The following is a 21,703-nucleotide window of genomic DNA, read 5'->3' as shown; positions in this document are numbered from 1 at the left end:
GACCTCTTACTTCTATGGCAGCTACATGATGATCCCTGTGTTTCTCCTTCCCAGAGTCCTCCTCGACTCCTAGTCCCACCTATCTTGCTTCCCTATTGGCCAACAGTGCTTTATTGACATATATACAGGACTTCCCCATCATCTCCTCTTTTCTGTCTAAACAAAAAGAGAGGTTTTAACTTTAACATAGTCAAATTATATATAACAGAACAGTTATCAAGTAAAAATATAGTTACAATACTTTGTTCATTAACATTTAGTAATATTTAAAGAACGTCTTTTATTGTCTATCCTATCTGTATGAGTCTCAAGTCTTATATGTAGCTTACTTTTTATTATAACTAAGGAAAACTATTATTATATCTGTCTTCAAATCCATCAAAGACCACAGAAGGATAATCTATAAACACTAGGATTGACAGAGACATCTTGCTGCCTGGACAGTCACCTGAAGTTCCTCTGCAATGTTGGGGCATCCATCTTTAGCTCATAGTCCACAGTGTGTCCAGAAGACTTCAAAGTAAAGCAGGAAATTTCAAACTGTCCATCTGCATTGGCAGTCTATCATTCATTTTTCTGTGTCCTGCAGAAAGTCTTGTAGACTCTTCCATGAAGCAGGAACCATGAAGGACTGCTTGAGTTTAGCAGTCACTTTCCTGTGGGTCTTGCATGTCCAGTTTATACAGCAACAGTCAAGCAGTCTAGGCAAGAACATTTCTTGCCCAAATGGCTAATCTTGCCATGTGGAAAGCAAACTCCATAACGAGTTTCTTTGATGCCCATCTTCCTCTCAGACGTAATTGATGATTCCAGGAGCAGATATTTCTCATTGTCAAGAAAAACCCTAAACCATTTTAAACGTCAGTTTCTGAAGGTCTTTGAAAGGTTTGAAGACTATCTACCTATCTCAAATATATCTCTGTATATCTAGAAAACCTAACTTACTCAACTGTAAGTTCTGACTATTATAAGTAACTATCTATAGTCTGTATTCAATTATCCATTATGTTTTAAAAGATCAGTACAAGCACAATACTTAATCAAGAGGAGAAATATATACATCACAAAATTGACCATGAATTTTTATCAATAAATGAAAAACCACACCAATACAAAGTATTTATTTCCATACCACAATCCCATTTTTCCTTTAGAAAGAGATTGGTTGTAATCATTAACCAATTATAAGCAACCCCATTCAAATGAAAACAAATATTCATAAACAATATGGGGATTTGGACGTCACTCATTCCAAACTGCTTCATGCTCTAAGGGGACTCTGTTCATACCATGGGGATCATGAAAAAACTCAAGAAACCTGTTTTCGGGGTCTGTAAGGCTGCATCATCTTTGCTGTTTTAGATGTTGAATCACTTGGGCCACTGCCTCCGGGGGTTTTGGTTCATCAAACCACAGAAGCCTGGAAGGAATCCACAGTTTTCCATTTTCTGTAGAAACATAAACAAAAACTCTTTTTCAAAGTAACTGGTCCTTATACTCATATTTTGAAGTCAAGGCATTTTCAAAAGATATAAGTTGAATTAATTCAGCAGCATTTATAATTATGTGTACTTTAGTAGTTGTTTCTTCCTTAGCAGTCAAAAAACTGAAAAACACAATAGTATCCAGACTCTCTGTGTGTTTTCCATCTTTACGTGATTTATTTATTTATCTATTATTATTAGTCTATTTCTTTTACTTTTATTTATCTATTTATTTCTCTGAGATAGGGTTTCTCTGGAAATACACCTGCCTCTGCCTCTGGAGCAAATCCTATCAGCATACACCACCACAGCCTGCTTCTCTATTTATTTACCACTATGACGTTTCTTTTTCTCTCTCAATCCTATGTACATTTTTAAACACATTGTAAACCTTTAGAGGTTTTTCTTCATCCAAGTCTGACTTTATTGCAAATATTTATGTTTTTCTGGCCATGTGTTTTAGTGTTAAAACAGCGGCTGCTTAAACTGCAGTTTTTCCAAGATGGCGGTCGTAAGCATGACTCCAGCTCACTGTCTTTAGTCTATGCTGATATCCAGCAGAAGCTGCTGGTTTGGAGATGTAGTCACTGCCACTTCCAGCTGTACATACAGACCTTTCAATCATTAGGAGAGCCTCTTAAAAGAATCTTGCTGTTTTTTTTTTTTTTCCGCTCATGCTGAGTCAGGAAGACTCCCTTAAGCAAGCCATGTGAGTCTCTGCTTGTCGCTAGCAAAACAGAGCCCTCCTGAAAAAAATGCTGCTAAAAAGAACCCATGCTTTTCTTTGTTCTTTTGTTTCTAAAATTCCTTTAAAGCTTTTGTTATTCTACCTGGAAATTCATGATCCCACTCCTGATCAACATTTGTAGAGAGCAACCTGCCCCACCATCTGTTTGGGCCCTGCCACAATTGCAGTTCCCAAATAACACACAAGACACTGCATTAATTATGAAGCTGTTGGCCAGTTGTTTGTTTCTTACTGGCTAGCTCTGACTTAAGTATTTAACCCATCTACGTATTTCTCTTACCGGAGAGAGGGTCCGGACCTCTTACTTCTATGGCAGCTACATGATGATCCCTGTGTTTCTCCTTCCCAGAGTCCTCCTCGACTCCTAGTCCCACCTATCTTGCTTCCCTATTGGCCAACAGTGCTTTATTGACATATACACAGGACTTCCCCATCAGCAAGGGAAGAAGCTGCTCATTCAGTCTAGCAAGCACTTGTATTCACAGGGACTGCTTAAGACTCAATTCAGTTAAAGGTTGTAATGATTTTGGATTATAGATTGTTTTGTTTTGTTTTGTTTTACAGGATGGCTTTACACCACTTTTACAGGCCCTGAAGGAAAACAAAATAGAGATGGCAAAATTTTTAGTAATGAATGGGGCAAATATACACGTATTTGATTACATGAAAAGGTATTGTTGTTTGAATTTTTTAAAGTATGAGTGGCATGCTGAAATTTCAACCACACGACCAAGAAACATCAAATTGATAGGAAGAAGACTAACTTATAGGGATGCAGTTATCAGTTATCAACTAGTCATTAGTCTAGTTAATTAGGCAAGCAGGCAATAAGTTGAAGTGAGCTACACAAGTCATTTATAATAAGTTTCATATCCCTTTATTACATTGATTAATGCTTCTTATTTGATGGTTTGTTTGTTTGGACAGCTGATCTTACAGATTTTCAGGTTGGTTTTACTAATTGTTTAAGAACTTTGGACTTTTCAATTGATTTATAACAAAATTCAATCATTTTTGTAGTATTTTCCCCTGGTTATCCTATAAAATGTCATGTTAATCATAAAAAAGAGTTGACAATTACAAAGTAGTATATGACTCCTACCTTTCAATTACCTTTGAAGAATGAGGTCAGATTATCCTTTGATGACAAAGAATTGCTATTGCAGGATACTGCTCAGCTACACCCCTTTTTGTCCTGTAAAATTGGTATTGATTTGTTATATATTTCCATAGTATTGGGAATGGTAAAAAACTTCACTTCATTGGGAGAAACATTAATGAAGCTAAGTAGATACAGGTTTATAGATAACTTAGTTAAAATTTGAGATACCTAATTGCTAGGTGTGTGATCTGCTAATGTTAGATATCACCAAATATGAAAAGGAGAATAACTCCCTGAAAGGTTTTATGAGATCATTTATGAAACATTTATGGCAGTGCATAGCACTTTATCACCATTACTAACTTCAGCTACAATGAATTTTATTATTAACAGATTATTTCATAATGTTATTATTGCTTAAATAATGAAAAGAGCTTTCAATTAAATGATGGTCATCTGATTATTACTTATAATATGTTATAATATGAAACACTTTCATTTAAGTCCTTATCTACTTAAGGAGAAAAAATTTTATACACTTAAATTCTATCAAAGATTGAAAGACCCCTACCCAGGACCCCCTAGGAAAAGAAAAGCAAGTCCAGGCCGTTGCCTAATGAAAGAAACCCAGACCAGGTGTCTCACCCTCAAAACAGGATGTCTGTGATAGCAGTCATGGGACCCAGATAATAATTGCTGAAGCGTGCTGGGAACTTTCATATGACAATACTAGAAAACCTAGTCCTTGGCAACTACCCTGGCCCCCAATTGTGTCTGATCACTATAGCAATCATGGGACCCGGATAATAATTGCTGAAGTATGCCTGGGTCTTTCATAAAGTAATACCAGGAATCTTAGTCCGTGGGAACTACCCCTGCCCCCAAGATGAGCCAATGAAATGCCTGTTACTTATGTAACCATTGAAACTCTATAAATATGGTACTCCCTGAAAGCCCGGTATGCTCTGCACTCGAGTTGCAGTAGCATCTGCAGGCGCCTGTGTACTCAATAAATCACCTCTTGCATTTGCAGCCAGTGGTCTGGCCCCGGTTCTTGGGCAGAGGGTTCGGTTCAGTGCCCGGCACTTTGATGCCGAGGTCTTCAGATGATATGTCTAAGAATTCTTCTAAGAATATGTGAAACAACTCCATAGACTTCCCATCCATTTTCTTCTTTTATTTTTTCATACAGTATATAAAGATGAATATTTTTAACCAATAATATTTATACATATAAAAGCAGAATGCCAAACAAATAAGGTATTAAAATGTAAAATATACCAAATTATTAACAGTTTTAATAAAGTACCTTATAATGAAGCTATTTCCATGTTATTTCAGAAACACACTCTTATATGCCATAAGATGGAATTCAAAAGATATGGTGAGTCTGCTTCTGAATGAAGGCATTGACGTTTTCTTCAAAGATGTGTTCGGATGGACTGCATTACGTTATGCTATTGAAGGCACAAGTAAAGGGTAGGTGTTTGCATTAGAATGCTAATGAACCCCAACTTGTAGTTCAAATTAATTGCAAAACTTCATCTTCTGTCACATAATATATCGTTGTTGACTCTAGGCTGCATTGGAATAGCAGTTACTATCCAATTTGCAAAAATCATTAAAAGCAGAAATGGAGAAGGGTTTCTTTGTGTCATGCCTTGATTTGGTAATGCTGAAGGTTGAACCAGCTACCTCATTTGTGCTGGGTAATTTTGTCAATGAGCTACATCTCTGTATAGAATTTGTGTACTTAAAATTATGAATCCTAACATTTTCCATTTCATCCAACTATAACTCTATTAATCATATACATGTAGTGTCAGATGTTTGATATTCTAATTAGCTGTTTTAGTCTTCAGGTACTGTTTTGCAGAAAATAGTTTTTCTTTCTCTGATGGGCTTTCTTCTATATATTATTCTTTGAATCTTGAAGTGGATAAAGGTTTCTGCATTCCCTAAGTCCCAGGAGGAATGCTGTCATTCAAAAGGCATATGAAGCAAAAAGAGGGCATTCTAGTCTTTCTTTTCTTTCTACTGATTCTGTTGCTGCAGTGTTGCTATTCACATTTGTCCCAGAGACCCGAAGGAATTGACCTTGGTAACCGGGTTGCCAAGTTGAATCAGTTCTCTAATGATTTATGGGAATTCACACTTCCATTGAAAAGCTACAATATTTTAATTGAACTATTAATCCCAAAGTGACAGTGCTTTCCTTTGGATACTGGGTTTTTAGTTTGTGCCACACTCATTGCTAGCCATTTGACCACTTTCTGTCATGGTTTATTAACTGAAGAATTTGTTCATCTCTTCTGGTAGAAATTATGATTTGAGATCTTTGTAAGCTGTCATGAATGTTAAAATCATGTTTCAGGGAACATCACAAGTCTTTATTATTACTGCTGGAACTCTGTCCATAGACCCTTTTGTGGCCTGTGCAGCATCCTTTCCTAGGAGGTATGAGAGTCAATGCCATACTTCTAAGAGTAGCTGTCAGCCTTAATGTGTATTTAATCAATCATTCTAACAAGGAACTGCAGGTTTGGAGCTTGATTAGGTAAATGAGGACTATGTAGTAGGAATAATAAAACCCCAGAGATTGATATTGGAGTTCAAGCGTCAAGCTGGTGGTCATAGAAGCAAAGCAGCCAGCCACTAGCTCTTACCCATACCTCAGGCTGAAAGGGCTGTCCTGTCTCTGTGAATCCTCAGAGGCAAAAGCTCTGAATTCCTGTGTCCACTTGCTTTATATTCCTGTCTCGGCCCAGCCATATCACTCCTGTCTCCACCTCCCTAGTGCTGAGATTAAAGGCATGTGATCCCAAGTACTTAGGATCAAAGACATGAACTCCTGTTACTCTTCACTCCTGTGTGGGTTAGGGAGGCAATGAACTCAGAGATATTCATCTGCCTGTCTCCTTATCCTGGAATTAAGGGTGTGTGCTACTACTGCCTGGCTGCTGGGATTAAATCTGTGTATCACTATTGCCTCTATGATTTGTGGCTAGCTTTGCTTTCTGTACTCTCAGGCAGACTTTAATAAATCATAAATAATATAGCACCATAGGACTACTAGTAACTAAATGAGGGTCTAGAAAGTTTTAGATTTTAGTATTTCGTCATTGAGAGCTTGGTAATAGTGAACAATCATTTTTATTTAATGGAAAGAAATCACATTTAAAAAGCTTTTATTTTAAAGTTGTTAAATTGTTCATTTTTCTAAACTATAAGCCATAAAATTAGGACACCTAACAGTGAAAGTCAGGAATTGTGATGGTTAATTCTTTATCAAGTGAGACAACTTCGAGTCACCTGGAAATCCTTTTAGAGTGATCCTTTAGATCAGATTGACCTGTAAGGTGGTCAGGAGGAAATTGTCTTGATTGCTGATAGATGTGGAAGGACATTGCCTTTTGTGAATAGCACCATTCCTTAGGCAGGAGTCGTGAATTGTATAAGAATAGAGTATGTGAGGACCAGTATTGTATTCATTTATTTATGGTTTGATTGTGAATATGATGCAACTACCTACTTTAAGTTGCTGCTGTTTCAACATTCCTGCAATAATGATATGCCACTGTAAGTGAAAATAAATCCTTCCTCTAATTTTCTTTTGCCAGGCTATTTTATCACAGAAACAGAACTGAAATTAGAAAAGGGTTTCTTTCTTTCTTTCTTTTTTCTTTCTTTCTCTCTTTCTTTCCTTCTTTCTTTCTTTTTTTTTTGGATAGCTATAATAGCGGAATATATGACTGGAGAAGGAAATAACACATTGGTGAAAGGTGTCTACACTTGATCTTAGCCAAAAGGCCGAGAAGTGATTGGTGAAAGGTTTTTGTTCTTTGATATTAGGTCTCTCGGCATACACAGTAAACCAAATTTAAAAGTAAAGGGCCAGGTTTAATCTGAGCAAAGCACTCCAGTATAATTCTCAGAAAGGGGAGCTGGAGGAAAAAAAAATTACATGGCCTATCTGCAGACCATGGCTTAAATTCTCTGTAGGTGTGGTCTTGAGCTTCAGGGAAGGAATCTGGACTGTTGGAGGTCTTTCTCAGGAGGTGGGGTTTGGAGAGGGGCAAGTGGTGTAAGGCAGAGTTTCAAGGTGGACTTTCCAGCTAAACAATTATGTGTTACTAGATTATAATAACACCTTTGATATTGCCTGCAATATTCTGGAAAATTCAACATAGTGTAAAGATGTTTTCTATATCAATTTTGAAATAGTAGTTTTATGGTTTATTGTTTGTTTGTTTGTCATGGTAGTATTCGAGAGATTCTTACGGACTACGATGAAAAGTTACGTGTTAAACATAAAAATGGCAATTCAGGTAAGGTCTATGATAATGATAAATGAATATTAAAATCATGATTAGCACACACCCAATATAAATCAACATTTTATCATGTTTTCTAAGCATATACAATTGAAACTGCTTCCCATATTCTCAATATTTTAATTTATGCAATAGCACTCACATATTATTGATTTTAGCTACCTGTCATTAAAGGTTGTGGTTGCCTCTTGTTATGATGTACAGTTATAGTAACTTCACTGAATAATTTTTTTCTATGTCAAGACATTATTTCAATCATCCTATAGTGGTTTCTATCTTACTGTATAGTTGAGGTTGACTTTAAATTCCTGATTTAAGCAGCCTTAATTTCGCAGTTGTTGAGATTAGAAGCATGCAGTGCACACTCAGCAGCTTTATTAAAATCAACAATATTTTTTTTTTGTGGAACTAGGGATTGAACCCAGAAATCTTGTACTTTTAAAGCAAGTTCTGTAGCCATTACCTACTCCCTCAGCTCCTTTTCACCTGTTGGTTTTGATTATAAGTATAGGATATGATGGTAAACTCATTGGAAAAAGCTTTAATTTACAGTAATTTTCCACTTAATGAAAAAGGTTGAAAGAAATTGCTCTTTGCGTTAAACATTACTGTTTAGCCTATTTTATTCAGTTCTGGTATCATATCTAATAATCTCAGGAGATTTCCCATTTTAAAAGTGCATATCCTCCTTGTTATGTAGCTTCTCTGGGGCTGTGGATTGTAGTCTAGTTATCCTTTACCTTACAGTTAAGAGGGCCCATACAGGAATGCATGGATTTCCCTGGGAAGGGGAAATAGAAGAGATCTCCTATGTAAAATGGGGGTGGGGTTTGGGAGGATGTGGTGGTGAAGGGATCTTGAGAGGATGGGAACAGGGGGGATGAGCTTCTGGGTGGTCTAGGGGCAGAATGGAGGGGGAAAATAATGAAAGAGATATCTTCATAAGGCAGGCATTCTGGGATTAGGGAGAAACCTGGTGTCATGGAAATTCCCAGGAATCCATAAGATAACCCAGCTGAGATTCCTAGCAATAGTAGAGAGGGTGCCTGAACTGGCCTTTGCCTGTAATCAGATTGGTGACTACATTGTCATCAGAGAGCATTCATTCAGTAACTGATGGAAGCACATGCAGAGATCCATAGCCAAGCACTGGTCCAAGCTCCAGGAGTTCTCCTGAAAAAAAAGGAAGAGGGATTATACAAACTAGGGGTGTAAAAATCCTGAGGGGGGATCCCACAGAGACAACTGACTCGAGCTCTTGGAAGCTAAAGGACACTGGACCAACAGCTAGGGAGCTTACATGGGACTGACCTAGGCCCTCCTCATGTGTGTAACAGTTGTATAGCTTGGTCTATTTGTGGGACTCCTTTTAGTGGGATCAGGATGCACCTCTCCCAGGTACTTGAACTTGCTTTTGGGACCTATTCCCCATGCTGGTTTGCCTTGCCTAACCTTGATGCAGGGGGAGGAGCTTGGTCATGCCTCAACTTGAATGGAGATGAAGAGGAATGGATGGGGTAAAGGTAAATGAGAGGAGAGGAAGTGGGGAAAACTGTGACCAGTAGGTAAAATAAATGAAAACTTTAATAATAAAATAAAATAAAGCACACATGTCAAGATTTCCCAAGAAACTTCCTGCTACCTCTGTGTTCTTTTAAAGTTAAATGTTTATTTAGCACAGCTCAGGACTGGTAACCCATAAGGTCTGATGTTGCAGTAGTTCTTTCTAGAACTGAATCATATGAATCTGAGTCCAATTGCACCAAATTTAAGAACACAGAAACAGCTGTATTGGAACAATTTTTTTAACATTATTCCTTGAAGAGGATAACTTCTACAGAGCTTGCTTTGCCTATAAAAAGTCTTTGCAAAGCCCCTTGGTCTTGTTCTAGCTCCATGTTTGCTATGTTGCAAAGTGTGCTGTTGATATTTTGGGCTTCTTTAAGATAATATTTCTTAGCATAAACTGAAATTTGAACAAAATATTTTATATAACTTTGTGTTATAGCAAAATAAGCAAACAGCATTGTTGGTAATGTTGCACTGCACATATATTCTCATATACTCTGCTATTTATTTGGCTCGTGATTCCATTGAAGTCAGTCTCCTAATAATTGAGTTACCATAGATATCATGGGACTTTACATTGTACTTTTAGGTGTTAAATTTTTGTTAGTTTTTGTCTTCTTTTTGGGGGCCTAGTAAATAGGAAGCAAGTAGTAGATTTTTTTTAGTATATTCATTACTTAATTGGCAATATTAGGCTATTTTTCAGACATTGTCTGATAGAAATGTTCCTAATAAACACTTAGAGTGATATGTTTTAGTATTGTAGACTTTTTAATTGTTCTAGTTAAAATACCTTTCTTTTTCTTAAATAGCATACAAGAATTCTGAAGACAATTCATTAGCAAAGTAAGATTTATATAACTATAAAAATCATGTTTTCTAATTTTGGAATGTATAGATGAATAAATTTTTACTCAGTATTCTACTCTGTAGTAACTTCACCCACTATTTTATGGTTAACACTAGTTAGTCCTTACAATTACCATAATAAATGTTCAATGTTTTTCCTGTTATAATACATGCTTTTCTAATTACACAATTATCTGCCAGACAATGCTCCTATGATTTGACTATCAGCCTGCCTTGGTTTCCATGTATTGCCTTGCTCATTAGCACAGATTGACAGAAGACAATGTATCCCTGGAACCTAGATAAGATATTTATCAGATCAGCTTCAAAAGTTAAATTTATGTGTTGACATAAAGGTATTTTACTTTGTTTTCTGTTCTGCTCTCTTTTCAAAAGACATTCCAATTGACTACACAGACATTTGGGCTTCTATCTTTCTATCTATCTATCTATCTATCTATCTATCTATCTATCTATCTATCCATCCATCTATCATCTACCTATTTATTTATTTATTTAATTCTTTTAAATTAGAATTTAATTCTTTTTTACATTAGAATTTAGTTCTTTTGTAAATTAGAAGCAATCTTATTTTACATGCCAATTTCAGTTCCTTCTCCCTCCCAACCTCCCATGCACCCCACCGACCCCCCAACACATCCCCCATTCACTCCCTGGGGAGGGTGAGGCCTTCCATGAATGATCATCAAAATCTGTTAAGTCATTTGGGTCAGGGAATAGGTCCTCCCCCATGTGTCTAGGCTGAGAGAGTATCCCTCCATGGGAATTGGGCTCCTGAAGTCTGTTCATGCACTAGAGATACATCCTGGTTCGAATGCCAGTGAAAGGACATTCAAGGAACTCTTTTTACTATCTGAAGGCAAAGGGAAAGTAATGATTTCTTTTACATAGTTATTAGCATAGCAGAACAACATGACCTCCATGTTTTGGTTGAACAGCTTAAATTTTGAAGCAGGCTTCCTTTTGGGTTAAAGTAGCATGAGTTCTGTGAGGCACTGAATAGTTTCTGAATTCTTTAGTAAGTTCAAGCAGTTTAGGAAGTGACATTTCCAAGGCCCTGCCAACATAGCTGTTGTCACCATTCACATGGAATAAAGAATCTGAATCTAATAATCTTAGAAATTAGAAGAGGCAGAGGCAAAGAGGAAACTATTTTAAAAGTTCATATCACTTATGATTTGTAGATTTCCAGTCTGTTTTTTAAGTTGCAACCATCCATTCTTATTGTGTTTGCTCTGTAGGTACCCCAATGGTCCTACTTTGGGATCCAACTTGCCTAAATCAAAGGAGGAGAATAGTGGTTTTAATGACAAGGTAAAATGTTGTTCCTTGAGCTTAATATGTGTGTACAGAAATGTGTTTCTGTGATGTTTACTCTTGAAATTCTGTAGTGGTCTACCTATTGCAATTCTGTTGACAACAATAGACAATAATCAGTTGGTGAGAAAAACATGTTTTCATAAGACTGTGACCTGTGACTAATTGACGACTTGTTTAATATGATAAACAACAAAGATCAAGTAATTTTTTTGAAGTAAAAGGAGAAAAATATATAGTTTAAGAGAATTTCCATAGAAGAGAAGATTTCAAATATGGTAAATAATATTTGGATAAATGTCCATTTACTAGGACTTATAAGTCAAACTAATATGATAATATCACAGAATCACAGTGAAGAAGATATTTCCACTGGAGAACACAGAACTATTTAAGGAAGATTGATAACTGCTTTTAAAAATATATCCAGAAAAATAGATATCACATGTTATTTTTAGCAAAGATATTCACCCTAGCATTATTGTTCTTTTGTAGTAGCTGTAGGCTTTAATTTTGTTAATGTCTCTTTGTGAGTGTAGACCTTGAATGCAGGTTGCAGTGTATATATAGAAAGTGTTCTACTACACACCTGCAGGGCAAATTCAACATTCAGTTATTTTTTTCAGTACACTCTAATTCTCAATCATCTGTTAGCTCTTTGAAACTTGTAAAAAACACTAGCTAAGATTCTAGCCATTTTTTCCTTCCTTATGTGAATACTGGATACAGATTTGCAAACATTTGAAAAAGAATGGTTCAAAATCATCTGGAAGGGTAACTAGAGCTTGATATTTACATAATGGCTTTTATCTGCAGTCATGAAGCACTATTTTATATGGCATAATTAGGAAAAAGAATTATGATTTTGCTGCTTGTAGACTGATAGAAAAACTACATTAATTTTTAAATGAGGTTTTACATTTATTTCTTATACATTACTGGTAGTTATAAAGACCTAACTTTATAGACACATAGAGTTTCTCTTCTATAATTGAAAAATTTTATTTGAGAACACAAACTTCTACATTGCCAAAGTCATCCTTCAGTTCCAGTGGTGAAGTTTTCTGCTTTATCTGGCATGCTCCAAACCAAACTTAAAATTTATTTATTTATTATTTTTTTCAAAACAGGGTTTCTCTGTGTAACCCTAGCTGTCCTGGAACTCTCTCTGTGGATCAGGCTGGCCTCAACCTCAGAGATCTGCCTAACTCACCCTCCTGAGTGCTGGGATTAAGCATATGCATTGCCTAGAAAATTTTCATATATGAGTATTATACTTACATCATTTTCACCCTGTCTTTTCTCCACCCCAGCTTCTCCTGTATATGTTCCCATCTGCTCTCAAATTCATGACCTTTTATTGCTTATTATACTTACACACACACACACACATATATATATATATGTATATTATACTGAGTGTGTTTAATCTTATTCACACATATGTGTATCTAGGGCTGACCACTTTGGATTGGGAAGCCTGTCATGAGGTTTGTCCCTGGAGAAAACTGATTTTTCATTTCATCTAGGCATAGTACCTTGTGAAATTTCCCCAATTCACCTTGGCATGTTTACACATATTTTCAGTATGCAAGTCTTATTTAGGCAAACATGTTATTAAAATTTCACAAGCACAGTTTTCCTTCCATGCCTAGAAGACACTGACTGAGTAGGTATACTGGTCCTCTGGCTCTTCAGTCTTTCTGTCTTCTATTCCATGGTATTGCATGTACCTTAGGATTAGGGGCTAAAACTGTAACTGTACCAGATAGTGTTAGGTACCCAACAGTGGCCAATTATTTTTACTTTTACCAATTATGGCTCTCTGATAGTCTTCACATGCTACAAAGAAAAATTATCTTGTGAGGGGTGGGAACTATACTCATCATTGGGTATTACAAAGCAGAAATTATAATGATTGGGGATAATGGCTGTAGTGGGTTCTTCTCTAGATTCTATGGCCTCTAATGACAAGGGCTGTTGACTAGATTTGTAGCCTTCTACTGGGTAGGCTCTAAATCAAGCTAGACAGTAATTGGTTACCACTAAGAAGAAAGTAATACTATTGTACCACTAGGGGTATCTTGCTCTACCAGTCATTGTTGTGGTTCATAGGCTCCATAACTCCATAACTATTGATTGCTTTTCTCTCCTGGAAGCTTGCATGGTGCCTTTGGATACATGGAAGTCAGTGCTCATGGAAAAGTATTCCAGTTGCAGAGAGGGAGGAGTAAGGAGCAAAGGGTCATGATAGGGAGGGTGAAACCCACACAAACAGCTGACCTCAACAATAGGGAGGGAGCTCATGGGCCCCAGACTGATGGCTCAGAGGCCAGCATGGAACTGATCCAGAACCCCTGAATGTCGGTGTCAGTGAGGCCTCAGCAATCTTTGGGGCCTCGGGTACTAGATCAGTATTCATCCCTTTGCATCTGAACAGACTTTGGGAGCCCATTCTACATGGGCTGATCTCCAAACTTTACAAAGAACTCAAGAAGCAAGTCTCCAAAACACCAAAGGATCCAATTTAAAAAGTGGGGTACAGAACTAAATAGAGAATTTTCAGTAGAGGAGTGTAAAATGACTGAGAGACACTTAAGAAAGAGCTCAAAATCCTTAGCCATCAGGGATACACAAATCAACATCGCTGAGATACCATCTCACCCTTGTCAGAATGGCTAAAATCGAAAATGCCAATGACAGTTCATGCTGGAGAGGATATGGAGAAAGGGAAACACTCCCCCACTGCTGGTGGCAGTACCAACTCATACAGCCACTTTGGAAATCAGTATGGAGATTCCTCAGGAAAATGGGAATCAATCTACCACAAGATCCAGCAATTCCACTCTCAGGCATATACCCAAAAGGTGCTCATTTCATACAACAAGTAACAGAATCTTATCTCCAATTCTTGGAAGAGATCAAGAGCAACCTGAAAATCCTATATTTCTTTGAGGTTCTCTTACAACCCACTGAACAACAGTTCGAAGGCTAGTGTTCCTTGCCTGAAGCTGAAGATTTTGTTAGTCATTCTACAGCTCTTGGGGAATTTACCTTCACCAAAGTTGTGTAAATTCATTTAAATTATGTAGATATGTATATATACATACATATATATCATATATGTTTTTATGTAAATATAAAATAGTGTGTTCCCTTTGGATTTTCAAGCATCCTTAGTGTTATTTAGCTCTCTTCTATCTCTATGTATTATTGTTCTTCTCCCACAGTCAAAATCTGCTTGTCCCATATTTCTCCTCCTAGGCACCTGCATCCTACTGTCCCCACTTTCTAGAGCTTCTCCCAAGGTTTCCTTTGTATTTTCCTGCCTTCTATGTTTAGAAGCCATCTGCTTGTAACATCTAGGATTGTTGTTATTTGAAATCGACATTTATCTTTGTTGCTGTTTTGGTTTTTAATAAAAAATGTAGATTTTGAAAATATTCAAGAAAGAGGGAAAGCACATTGTTGGTGGAAGCATGTTAGGTTTTGATTACCAAATAGAGGAAAGGGGAAATTCTGGAACTAGGTATAGCTTTTTATTGGGGCGTCTAAGGAGAAATCCTTTTAAAAAAATCGATACTCATTTGCCATGTGGAATGCAAAAATTAAGCTAACGTGTTTTATAAAATATGTACAAGCAAGCAGATTATCTACAGATATGTCTCCTGTAAACGTCCAGATTTGTTTTACATAGTGGCTTAGTCTAGAGAGCACACATAAGGTTTGGTACTGAAATAATTGTATTTCCAGACACATTCTTTTTTGTTTTATGTACAGGTTCTTTTAAAATGTGAAACTCACATATCTTAAAATGAGTATGAAAACATTAATTTCTTTATTTTTGGTATTAATTTTAGCTGAGTTCTTCTAAGTATGCTCCTGATAAATGTTCCAGTAACTTATGTGGGGCTGGAGATCAAAGAATCAAAAATGAAATGAAAGGAACAATGGAAGGTAGGAACTATGTTCTATAAAAATGTTAATTGACTGAGTGTGTGTTTACTGATGAAATCTAGTAGCCCGAGAACTCGCCTCTCAATGGGTAACTCTGAAAAGTGGAAGTGAAATGCTAACAATTGTCCCTCTTATCAGCCTTTAATAACAGGTAAAATGAGACTGTCACTAAAGGAGTTTGCCCATGATTACCAGCTCATGACATTCTTATATGCAAGGACTCGGGGGAAAAAGTAAGAAATAAATTCAGGGAATGAGTAATAATAGAGACATAAAAATTAGGTAATCAATAAAGAAAAAAACAATAAAGGTTTTATTGCACAGAGTATGAAATTAAGGATGCAAGGAGTTAAGAATATGAAAAGAAAAAAGTTGTCTTCATGTAACAAAACTGGCTTGAGAAATAAGGAAAATATTTCCCACTTTTCACCACCATCTCATTGTTTCAAAAGGTCATTAATGTCTGACAAACTCTATCATGCAGAGGTAGATTTATTTTACTGTATATTAATAAAAACACTACGAGGACAGTTATATGAGTACAATGTCATATAAATTTCTGTTACAAGGTGGCATCTTACAAGATAAAATGAAAGGTTTGGACAAGAACAATTAATAGTTTTAGTTATAGAAAGTTTGAGAGGAAGTCACTTCCAAACATAATCGGAAGAACTACAGGAAAGGTTCCACACAAAAGCTGAGGCAGAGAGATGTTGAAGCAGACATAATAGAATCTAGTAATTCTCAAAGTTATAGAAATTTGGGGTCAATGCAATATTTTCTCAGGAAGTAGCATTCATCTCTTATTTTTAGATAAACACAGAGAGGGTTTTTTGATTATTAGTGAAGATGTGATAGTATCAAGAGAAAGAATTCATTTGCTTTTACTAGTGAGCTTGAAAATAGTAATCAAGGAAGAGTAATAAGAAAAATTTGCAAGCCAATAATTCATGGCAGAAATAAACCAGTAGATAGAATGTACAGTGATGTGAATTTGAATTCAGCCTCGTGTCCTCTGTCTGCAATGACAGCTAATTTCCCAATGAGACTATTGCTTGTTTGAAAATGCTTTATTGCTCACATGGTACAATAATGCAGTTTTGTAATAACAGATATGTTTAACTCATTTAATGCTTAAATCATGCCTGGAAGTAAATATTTTCATTGTTTCACATGTAGATAGTGAAGACATCATAATTCTTCAATGAAAAGTCATTTTAAAACATTGACAATCATATTTCAAAAGTTCATTTGCATTTTGTTCAATTTAGGTTCACATACCTACTAAAATACTTACTAAAAGTTTTTAAAAGTGTGTTACAGGACACAATAAAGTCATAATAACAATCTTCTTTTATGTTCAAACTGGAATATTTCCCTGAATACTCATTTTACACGTGAGTATACAAGCTAATCAGTTCAAATCAGTTTCCTTGATGAGATATTTGTATTTGCCTGAAAATTTTTGATGGATTTGTGTTATCTAAATTATAAGCTCTGATATGTCCTTGTAGTCCTCTCATTTCAATCATGCTGAATTGTTTTGCTAAAGTTCAATGTTGATGTATTTTTTACTATCAGATTTAATAGGTGAAATATCATATCATGGTCTTACTTTTTTTTTTTTGGTTTTACGAGACAGGGTTTCTCTGTATTGTTTTGGAGGCTGTCGGTCCAGCCCGGCCTCGAACTCACAGAGATCCACCTGCCTCTGCCTCCCAAGTGCTGGGATTAAAGGCGTGCACCACCACCGCCCTGCATGATCTTACTTTTTCAACCGAATCCCAAGCATATTTCTCTTCTGCTTGAACCAAAATAGAATAAACAAAATCAAAATCTGGCAACCTCCAATTTTAAATTACCATTTCCAAAGCAACCCATAAGTATTTGGTCCACACAGACTCTGCTTGTGTGGTCAATACTGTATTGAAATATGATTTATTGTGTGTCTTTTTGATATTCTAGACTCATCTGAAAAACATCCTGCATCAAAGGTAATAACATACACATTTTATATCATTAATTTTATACTGTATGAAATGAAGTTGTTAATTATTTTTTTCATTGTCACATAGCCTGTGGCTGAAAAGGCAGATTTTGTTGCATATGAAAAATCAGTAACAAATCAGGAGGCATCAGCAAATGCAGGTAAATTTCATGGTGTTGGTGTCTGTGGAAAAGTATTTCAAAATACTTGAAACATTCACACTGTCCTTATTTCTTTATCTCCTCCCCTAATTCTCATGGATGAATTTTCCATCAATGTTAGGAGTTTGGCTAGTTGGATGTGCAGTTATTGTGTGTCACCTGACCTCTGGTAGTATTAAACTAACAGTGATTTTCCTGGTAATAAAAGAATCATTTTATTCTCTCACTACTGACATGTCATACTCATAATTTTCTGTTCTTTATCTGCCTATAGTTACCACTTAATTGCCACATCAGATATTTTTTCAGTACAAGCGACCCTAAGATATTTCCACTATGCCTAATCTTACGGCAATACATCCAAGTACTAATAATTCTGATATCAAACAAAGAGAATTGTCAGTCTATGCATGGATGATTTGAAATATTACTGCTAGTGTGGGTGCAAAAAAGAGAAACATTGAATAGGTATTTAGTTCTAGGAGAAGTTTTGATAAGGAAATAATCAGGTTAAACAGTAGCAAGATCTTTTATCTAGGTAAGGAGAAGATTAACTCCACATAGTGCAGTCAGTTTTTAAGGACAATTCTAATGGCAAATGCTAACTTTCCACATGTGAGAGACAGTAACCACAGATAAATAGTTAAGTGACTAGTTATTTTTGTAAAGGGGATGCCTAGCCCTTAGGTTAATTATAATATTGTAGGTTGGATATTAGTGTGCAGTGTGAATCTGTCCCTTGTTATCTTGCTTGAAAATTTTATTTCTTCAGGTTTGTTCACTTATGTCAGATGGATGAAATTTTGGATGAATGGTTGAGATGTGTGCATGTCTTGAACATGGTGCCATCTACTGCTTGTATAGGTGAACTACTCTTTATTTAGATGATTAGAAATAACTTAGAGAGCATACATATCCAGCTCAATGTTACACTTAATTGAAACAATTTCTGAAAGCTTCATTACTTTTAATGATTTACACAAAATATATATTGTTAAAATGACAATATGATATCTTCATGGCTTAACTAACTAATAAATATATTTACCATCAGAATCAGATATATTTACCACTGAATCACAGGAAGAAAATGTTTCAGAAGACAGTGAAAATATACAGGCACTGGTAAGAAGATATCAGTTCTTTTGTTCAATGCTGTTTCCTTTTGCTTAATTGCATTACCTGTCCCAAACTTAGTTGTCAGTGCTTGAAACAATTTAAGCAATTATAAAACTTAGAGTATCATTAAAACATACACTACTTTAAAGATAAAATTTAACTTTAGACTGTGATAAAATTTGTTCCAAATACAGTCTCTGCAATTTGTAGTATATCATTCCAGGAGAATGAACATGTAAGATCCAATTTCAGCTTAATGACCAAACAGCTGCAATTGTTAACAAGACAACTGTATTTGGTTCATGGTAAAGGAATATGTTTCTCATTCATTTCAAGTATGTCATCACATATTCAAACATCAATGTTAAGTTTCATTTATTTTTGCCATCTCTAGTGCCTTTATTCTCTCTAATTGAGGGAAAGAATAGATTGCATAATCAATCCCAGTGCATTTTAGGAATGTTCTTCCTTCCACTATAAGACTTTTGGTGATAGAACCTCCTAGCAACTTCAGTTATTAATCTTTGTTATCAATTCTTCATTTGGTATCCAATTTGGATCCCATGTGGATACATATATTTGACTTATATGAGAGTGTGTTCTTTGGATGATTGACTGTGGAATGTAGAACCAGATAGAATATCATGAGCCCAGGATTGAGGAAAGGCAAGCTGAGTATTTTCTCTCTGTCTCTCTGTGTCTGTGTCTGTGTCTGTGTCTGTGTCTGTGTCTCCCCCCCCCCCTCTTTCTTTCTTGGCTTTAGACTTTTTGTTAATTTTTGTTTTATGAGACAGATTTCTCTATTTATGTCTGGATGTCCTAGAACTCATTCTATAAACAAGGCAACCTTCAAACTTCCAGATCCACCTGCCTTTGCCTCCTGAGTACTTGGAGTAAAGGCCTGCATCACCCGACCCAGAAAGCACACACATTATTTCTGCCACCGGGAGTTGTGTAAATGCTAGGTGCTGTGGTCTATGAATGGAGTTGAATGAGCTTGAAAATGAATTACAGAATTAGTTTGGGCAGTTCTATTGAGAACAGCTATGCTTGTGGATATTCATATTACTTCTGGCCTCCCATGACCAAGTTATATAGTCAGCAGTTTTGAGATGATTAAGTAAAACATCCCCTTCAACACAAAAAATTTTCATTGTAATATTCCAGTCTAATTGTTTTTGAATGTTGAAATTCAGCTATCTTCTTATAAAATGCATGATATCTAGGAAACTCATGATTGATATAAATTTTAACCAGTGTTTCTCATCATCCTCCACAGAGAGGTGAGGGCCTTTTATCTGGGAAAAATCATGAAAGAAGAAATGTTAAAGGTAGGAATAAAGAAATGTTATAAAGACAACTCCTGTGATGGGATACTGATTTAAAACAAGACTAAGGTATTCATATGGGTGTAGGTCCAGATTTTAACAATTAGATAATTACATACAGCTACTAAATTGAAACTATTCATAATGTCCTATAAAATAATGAAAATGGGGAGAAAAATTTACATGTTTATAGGATACTTTGAATAGTAGAAACCTAAGAAGAAAAGTGAAGTTCAATGAGAAATCTTGTCTTGAATGTCTAGACTAGATCATTGCTCCTGGGTTGTTAGACCCAAGAGGAACTGGTATAATTAGGGAAACTGTAGCCAATCAATTCTTTTAATAATTTCAAGAATCAAAGAGATAGAAATATACAACATTGATTTTAAGCATGTGGTGATATAACTTTAATGACCTAATAAAGCTTGCTTGGGATCAGAATACAAATTTAGCCACAGCCATACAGGCTGGAGAGTGGTGGCACACTGAGGCAGATGGTTCTCTCTGAGGCCAAGAACACCCTGACCTACATGACAGTGAATCAGTCTAAAAAACAACAGAGCTCATGCCTTTAATCCCAGCATTAGAGAGGTATATAAGGAATAAACAAAGGGTCTCATGAGAGATTCAGTTTCCAGTCACAGGGAAGACAATATCTCAATTTCAGCTTGGTAGAGGTAAGAGCTACTGGCTGGCTGCTTTGCTTTTCTGATCTTCAACTTGAACCCCATTACCTGTCTTTTAGTTTTTAGTATTTCTGCTTAAAAGCAGATGGGTGTTAAGTAATTTAAGGAGCATATCATTAGTTTTAATTTGAGCTAGTAACGACTGAATAATGTGTTTGTTTCATGAGTATGCTTTGAGGACTAACATGATGCACCCAAAATAATGTACCATAAGAAGTAAAAGACACCAAGAGTCCATTCCTTGAATACCAAAATGTGAATTGCAATAAATAAAGCACTGATTTCTTATATTCCAAGATCCTGATATATTATAATGAATAGTCAGCTTACTTTTTTATTTTAAAGAGACAGGGTTTTTTTTGTGTAGTCCTGAAATTTGCTGTGTAGATCAGGTCTTGAACACATAGATATCTGCCTATCTCTCCATCCCCAGGGCTGGGAATAATGGTGTGCATGACCATGGCTGAATTTTTCGTCAGTTTGTGTTTTTAATAATCATATTTTATTGTTTAAACATTCACACTAGCAGATGAAGATACTGTAAGATGTCTAAACCGAAGAACATATAGTCATAATAATACACATGCATATACATGTGTGGAAAAGAGTACTCTCTTATGAATAATTAAGTAAATATTATTCTGATTCTTTATTCACCAATGGTTACAGGCCAAAGAGTTAAAGATTCAGGGTTCAGTCAAGGGAAAGGTGATACATTTTATTACACAAATTCATTTGAAGAAATAAATATTTGAAACAGGACAGAATAACACTAAACAGACTGTGTAAGTTTCATTTATCTATAAAACAATATGTATATATACACATATGTGTTTCTGTGTGACAATAACAATTAAAATAGGACATGGAATCCAGAAAGAGGCTGGAGAATTGAGTCTTTGGTTAAGAAAGAGAAGTTTTTTTTTTATGAAGGCATGAAGACTTGAGTTAAATATCTAAACTCACATAAAAAGTGTGCTCCTGTAACTCAGCATTCCAGGGACAAATTCAGGAAGATCACTGAGATATTCTGACTACATG

The 21,703-nt window shown here is 35.8% G+C and overlaps 1 protein-coding gene across 1 annotated transcript in view; it reads left to right on the top strand.

Moving 5' to 3' along the window:
• LOC121140287 overlaps positions 1–21,703 on the top strand; it is a 167,515-nt gene that overhangs the window by 4,033 nt on the left and 141,779 nt on the right. The window contains exons 4-6 of the mRNA XM_040744980.1: positions 2,797–2,903; positions 4,676–4,813; positions 7,598–7,662. Coding sequence (XP_040600914.1) covers positions 2,797–2,903; positions 4,676–4,813; positions 7,598–7,662 — 310 coding nt within the window. The remainder of the gene's footprint in view (positions 1–2,796; positions 2,904–4,675; positions 4,814–7,597; positions 7,663–21,703) is intronic.

The sequence above is a fragment of the Mesocricetus auratus genome, unplaced genomic scaffold (assembly GCF_017639785.1).
Source record: "Mesocricetus auratus isolate SY011 unplaced genomic scaffold, BCM_Maur_2.0 Super-Scaffold_100004, whole genome shotgun sequence".
Taxonomy (NCBI): Eukaryota; Metazoa; Chordata; class Mammalia; order Rodentia; family Cricetidae; genus Mesocricetus; species Mesocricetus auratus.
Note: the sequence above shows the minus strand (reverse complement) of the source record. Positions and strands in the feature narration are given on the sequence as shown.